The sequence below is a fragment of the Carlito syrichta genome, unplaced genomic scaffold (assembly GCF_000164805.1).
Source record: "Carlito syrichta isolate Samal-C Ts95f unplaced genomic scaffold, Tarsius_syrichta-2.0.1 Scaffold91638, whole genome shotgun sequence".
Lineage (NCBI taxonomy): Eukaryota > Metazoa > Chordata > Mammalia > Primates > Tarsiidae > Carlito > Carlito syrichta.
Genome location: NW_007035734.1, coordinates 159728 through 166611, shown reverse-complemented (window position 1 = coordinate 166611; position 6884 = coordinate 159728). Strand labels below are relative to the sequence as shown.

The 6884-nt window shown below is 42.4% G+C and overlaps 1 protein-coding gene across 6 annotated transcripts in view; it reads right to left on the bottom strand.

The window, feature by feature from the left end:
- Positions 1-539: 539 nt before the first annotated feature.
- Positions 540-6884, bottom strand: part of NUSAP1 (nucleolar and spindle associated protein 1) — a 40101-nt gene continuing 33756 nt past the window's right edge. For all 6 annotated transcript variants that reach the window (XM_008059771.2, XM_008059777.2, XM_021713135.1 and 3 more), the window contains 2 exons: positions 2031-2139; positions 540-996 (listed from right to left, as the gene is read on the bottom strand). In XM_008059771.2, coding sequence (XP_008057962.1) covers positions 906-996; positions 2031-2139 — 200 coding nt within the window. In that variant the 3' untranslated portion in view covers positions 540-905. The remainder of the gene's footprint in view (positions 997-2030; positions 2140-6884) is intronic.

The window sequence follows — 6884 nt, the reverse complement described above, 5'->3', positions numbered from 1 at the left end:
GATGCACAAAGGGCACATACAAACTCTTGTTCAGCTTAGCTGGTCGACAACAAGACTATTATGTTTACAAAGAATGTATCTGCCACGATGAGAAAAAATTTTATTTATGACAGTCTTAAGCAGTACAAAACTCAGAAGCTCTACTAAGGTGCAAGGAACATGAATATGATGCTAAGCAACTTTAGACTTTTCCATAAAATGAAGAAGATGGAAGTTTGATGGAGCACAGTAATCCTTAAGGCAGTGATCCTTATATTTTTAGAGGGCCCTGTAGCTTTTACTTAAAATAAGCAAGGCTAGAATGAGTTATGGAGTTTTGTTCTTGATAATTCAGTGAATGACATATGGCAGTTACATGAAGTGATCTGAATAAAGATGCATAGAAGTATAAACAGAACAAAACCGTTTTCACCAAGGCAAAATACCGATGCCATACCCAAACCATATGGCCCAGTTACATTCAGATTACTAGATGCTACAGACTAGAAGATGAAGAAGGGGCCTTTCTGTCCCAGCTCGCCCTTTTCTTAACTTGTTAATGCAAATTTTACTGAAGCTTATATAACTCACTGCTGTCAGGTAAATGCTGTCGCCCAGAAGAGCACTGCAGTTTGGTTAATATTGGAACCAGCAGGGGGAACTTGATGTTAAAAATCTAGATTAAGGATTTCTTGGATGGGTCTCGTTAGAAAACTGAGTTGTACGAGGACTTAGGTAATTTTAAAGAATTTGTGAGCTTTAAGGTAATGATGTCTTTTCAGAATTGTAGCACATGAAGAACCTGTGGCCACTACACAGATAATAAACAACAGGAGAAGATCTTTTGACTAAAGTGGGGAAGTACAAAAATATTTACAAAAGGAAAAGTTCAGAGTAAAGAAATATTTACAAGATGTTAACGATTATTAATCTTTCGCCATGAGGCCCCTCCGTGCTCCCAAAACCCTTGCTTTCTTCTCCTTTCGTGCCTGCTCGTGTTTCTTCCGTTGCTCTTCCCTAAGAGGGACAGGTCACATAGTCAGCCCAAGTGAAGCTACACAACAGACACTTTACACACCTTTTAAAAATGACATTCAGCACACACTTATATAAGACAGACTCTCCTGCACTGTGTAAAGCTGTGCTCTACTAGTGGTTCTAACATCTGCGGTTGTTGTGTTAAAGGGCTAGAAATTGGTATATTCCTTTTTGTTAACTCAGCATTCTATCTATAATCATGCATGAAACTGGAGCCAGAAAGCACCCTGTGGTTGAATCCAACTCCTGTACTTTAAAATTTTGTTTTAAACGAGAAATCTCTACACCTAGAAATCAAAGGTCAAGCTCAAATTACATACATAGTCTAGTGAAAGTAAAAGAACTAGAACTAGAAAAACTGACTTAAGTCAGTTAGAGATCAGGAGGGAAAAAAAAAGCTCAGGATCATGTAAACATCTTAGTAACACAAAGTTAGTCAAGGCCTTGGTGACAGCTGGATACAGGCACGAGTCAAATGATGGATAAATGAATGTCAGAAGGGTTCAGGTCAGGGAATCAACTCAATCAGGACCAGCTGCAGCCCAGGTTAAGCTCTGGCTTTAACTTGGTTTTCATGCTGAAGGAAGTCTCTAAGGACCATCCTTCAGCCTTGATGCCTTGATGCCCGCTAAGCCTGGTTCCCTTGGGAGTAAGGAATTTATATCTACCTGCATACGCAGGTGCCCTGGGCACTTGAGCACTGGTGCCTGTAGGGACATTCACATTCAGACAGGTCATGCAAGAGCAGTGCTCTGAATCCAGATCTTCTGCTGAATTGCCTGCAGAGCCTTGGAAATGATACAGATGCTTGGGCCTCACCCCAAACCTACTGATTTGGAACCTATTATGCTGGAACCTAGGCACATGTACTTTCTGAAATTTCCATAGTTGAACCCACTTTAACTTCCTCTTAAACACCACTATTACTGAGACTCTATCCCTCAAAGGTACTGCTTTTATATAGCACCTTTCGAGATGAAAATAATTATAAAATTGGACAATTATGTACTTACCTGGTCTGCAGACGAGGTTGTTTATAATTTTTCTTGTGGAAGTTAACTCTGTTGCCATGTTCATTCAGAGAATTATTTTCTTTGGATTGTCCCCAGGGTTTCAGCTTTCCTAGTTTAGGGCAAACACAAAAACAGTTTTAAGATTCTTTATATTCCCAACTTCATTCTCTTCATCTGTGGCTACCTGCTTGTTATCTCCAATATTTATACTTTGTTTTTATAGACATTTGCCAGTATATTCTGTAATTTATTTCATTTTTACCCACCCCAGATATTAGATTTTTCCTCTAAAACCAAAAATGTGTCCTATTTTTTTTTTTTTTTTGAGTTGGAGTCTCACTCCATTGCCCAGGCTGGAGTGCAGTGGTACACTCACAGCCACCCCAGCATTGACCTGCTGGGCTAAGGCGATCCTTCCAGCTCAGCCTTCCAAGTAGCCGGAACTACACGCGTGGCTACTACACCTGGCTAATTTTTTAATTTATTGCAGAGACAAGGCGAGGTCTTGCAACGTTGCCCAGGCGGGTCTCGAACCCACGGGCTCAGGCAGTCCACTCACCTCAGCCTCCCAAAGCGCGGGATTACACAGGCTGAGCCACCGAGTCCAGCTTATGCTTAATATTAAAGAAGTACTTCATCTGTACAGTTTGTCATTGCTGTTACCTATTAAATTGTATCTGGAATGGAATGAGTGGGAATACTTTGTAGGCTTCAGAACTAGGACCAGATCCAGCAATCCTACTTTTGGATATATTTACCCAAAATATCTGAAATAAGTTTGTTGAAGAAATGTCTAAACTCCCATGTTCATTGTAACACTATTGACAACAGCCAAGATACAGAACCAACCCAAGTGTCCACCCACAGATAGATAAAGAAAACGTATATAGCTGGGTGCAGTGGCTCACACCTGTAATCCTAGCTACTTGCAAGGCTGAGGCAAGAGGACTGCTTGAGCCCAGGAACTCAAGGCTGCAGTTAACCATGATTGTGCCACTGCACTCCAGCCTGGGCAGCAGAGAGAAACTCTTAAAAAAAAAAAAATATATATATATATATACAATGGAATACTATTCAGCCTTTTGAGAAGGAAATTCTGTTATTTGGATAAAATTGGAGAACATTACACTAAGTGAAATAAGCCAGGTACAGAAAGACAAATTCTGTATGTTCTCACTTATATGTGGAATCTACAATAACTGAACTAATAGATGCAGAAAGTAGAATGGTGGTTACAGGGGCTGGAGCTGAGAGGAACATGGAAATGATGGTCAAAAGACACAAAGTCTCAGAGAGGAGGAATAAGGTTTTTTCCCCAAGGTCTGTTGCTCAGCATGGTGAATATAGTGTGTTGTACATTTCAAAACTGCTATGAGTAAATTTCAAATATTCTCACAACAAAAAAATGGTAAGAATTTGAGGCAATGGATGTGCTAATTAGCTTGAGTTAATTATTCCATATTGTATTCATAAATAACAGTATCACTTTGTACACTATAAATACATATAATTATAAAATGTCAATGTGTAATTAAAAGCAGAAAAATGGACCCGATTTTCAGATGTTTATGTATTTTTAAAATTTTTAAATTTATTTTGATTTCTTTTAGAGATAAGGTTTTCTTGCTCTGATGCTTAGGTTGAACTGCAGTGGCATGATCATGGTTCACTGTGGTCTTGAGTGCCTAGGTTCAAGTGATCCTCCTGCCTCAGCCTCCCACAGTGCTGGAATTACAGGTGTGAGCCACTGTGTCTGGCCTAATTATCATTATTTTTTTAGAGATGGAGTCTCATTATGTTGCCTCGTCAGGAGTGCAGTGGCTATTCATAGGCGTGATCATTGCTCACTGTAAACTTCACTTCCTACTAGTTTTAAGCAATCCTCCTGCCTCAGCCTCCAAAGCAGCTGGGACTACAGGTGTGTACTACTGCATGACTCTATGTATTGGTTTTTTGTTTTTGTTTTTTTTTTTTGAGTCAGACTCTCACTCTTTTGCCCAGGCTGGAGTGCAGTAGCACAATCACATCTATTGCAGCCTAGATCTGCTAGGCTCAGGCAATCCTGCCTCAGTTTTCCAAGTAACTGTACTATAGGCACAGCTATAGTCCAGCTACCACGCTCCGCTAATTTTTTTATTTATTGTAGAGTCAAGGTCTTACCATGTTGCCCAGGATGGTCTTGAACCCCAGGGCTCAGGCAATCCTCTTGCCTCTGCTTTCCAAAGTGCTGGATTATAGGCATGAGCCACCGCACCTGGCACTGTATTGCTTTTTATTTTGTATATTTTATGACATTTTTTTGAGGACTAATTATTCATTTACGGCATTTTCCATTTTAAAAAGGACTTTTATAGCTGGGCTCAATGGCTCAGCCTGTAATCCCAGCACTTTGGGAGGCCAAGGTGAGTGGATTGCCGGAGCCCGCAGGTTCTCCAATATCAAAAATTAGCCGGGCGTGGTAGCGCACACCTATATTTCCAGCTACTTGGAAGGCTGAGGCGGAAGGCTTGCCAGAGCCCAGCAGGTCAAGGCTGTGGTGGCCGGGAGCGTGCCACTGCACTCCAATCTGGGTGATGGAGTGAGATTCCAACTCAAAAAAAAAAAGGGGGCTTTTACACCCATCTTATCATCTGATCTTTTTAATAAACTGTAAAGGCATCAGTATTTATTTATTTTCCCTTCCATAAAAATGGAAAGAACTAAGTAATTTGTCTGGAATATAAAAATAGTACAAGCACAGATGAAGCTCTTATCCAGGTTTACTAATGTCAGTAGAAGTTAGTAGCAATCTGAGCCATTCCCAATGCATATACTTTTTTTTTAGTTAGAGTCTCATTGTCGCCCAGGTTGGAGTGCAGTGGCACCCTCATGGCTACCGCAGCTTTGACCTGCTGGGCTCAGGTGATCCTTCCAAGGAGCTGGAACCACATGTGGAGCTACCACACTCGGCTAATTTTTTTTTTTATTATAGAAATGAGGTCTCACCATGTTGCCCAGGCTGGTCTCATCTGGCAGTCCTCTTGCCTCTGCCTCCCAAAATGTTGGGATTACAGGCGTGAGCCACCACATCCAACAGCATATACTTTTCAAGCACCAGGTATGTGCCAGGTCTATTCTAGGTGCAGGAGACAGCAGTGAACCAAACTGGTTTCCTTTTTTTTTTTTTTTTTTTTTTTTTGAGTCTGCCATCCAGGTTGGAATGCAGTGGCATGGCTCATGACAGACTCAACCTCCTGGGCTCAGGTAATCCTTCTACCTTGGCCTCCCAAAGTACTGGGATTACAGGCTTGAGCCACTGTACCTGGCCTAAACGGTTAAAAAAATCCCTGCTCAGCCAGGCTCTGTGGCTCAGCCTGTAATCCTGCGCTTTGGGAGGCTGAGGTGAGTGGATTGCCTGAGCCCGCAGGTTTGACATTCACCTGGGCAACTTGGCAAGACCTCATCTCTACAATAAATAAAAAATTAGCCGGGTGTGGTAGCATACATCTGTAGTTCCAGCTACTTGGAAGGCTGAGGTGGAAGGATCGCCGGAGCCCAGCAGGCCGAGGCTGCAGTGGCCGGGAGCAGCCACTGCACTCCAGTCTGGGCGATGGAATGAGACTCCAACTCAAAAAAAAAAAAAAAATCCCTGCTCTCTGGGCTTACCCTCCAGTGGAGAAATAGATAATAGTCAAGTAACATAACATCAGATGAACCTGAGTGCTATGAATAAAAATAAAAGAGAGTAAAGAGGAATTGTGAGAGGCAGGAAGGAGCAGAAAGGCCTCTCTGAGGTGATGACAGTTGGAAGGATGCCCCAGGAAGCACAAGTAGCAAGCTGTGCAGAGGTCTGCAGGAAGAATATTCCAGGTTGAGTGGAGGGACAGCAAGTTCAAAGACCTGGAGGTGGGAATGAGCTCTGTATGCTTGAAGAGCTGGGATGCCACTGTGGTTGGCACATCCTCAGGGAAGGGAGGAGGTAATGAAATGAGGGTGGGGGGGCATTTTGTGAAATTCTGAGCTAAGCAGTGTTGTGCTCTGATTTGTTCTTAAGGTTGTTGTGCACAAAGAAACTATTCCAGAAGCTCAGATAAGAGATGATGGTGACTTGGACCAAAGGGTTGCAGTAGAGGGCTGAAAAGTGATCAGATTAAAGATCTATTTCAGAAGTGGAGTTGCAAGAATAGGCTGGTTGTGAGATCAGAGAGTGAAGAGTCAAAGACAACTCCTAGGTTTTTACGTTGAACGACTAAGTAGATAGAGGTACCATTGCTATGAAGAAAATATTCATTTACTCAGAAGAGTTTGCATAGGATAGCCTTTCAGTTTCTTGATTTTGATGAAATCATATTCTTCATTGTAATATTGGTTAGAAGTAATACCTTTAATTCATAAAAATTTAAGTGATTGACCTGGTGCAGTGGCTCGAGCTTGTAATCCCAGCACTTTGGGAGGCTGAGGTGAGAGGATTGCCTGAGCACGGGTGTTCGAGACCAGCCTAGGCAACTTGGTGAGACCTCATCTCTACATATATCAAAAAATTAGCCAGGCATGGTAGTGTGTAACTGTAGTTCCAGCTACTTGAAAGGCTGAGGCAGAAGGATCACCTGAGCCCAGCAGGTCAACACTGAGGTGGCCATGAGCATGCCACTGCACTCTAGTCTGGGTGACAGAGTGAGACTCTGACTCAATAAAAAAAAAAGTAGCTGGGTTTGGTGGCTCAGCCTGTAATCCCATGCCTTGGGAGGCTGAGGTGAGTGGATTGCCTGAGCCTGCGGGGTTCAAGACCCGCCTGGGCAACTGTGGCGAGACCTTATCTCTACAATAAATAAAAAAAAAATTAGCTGGGCATGGTAGCGCGCGCCTGTAGTTCCA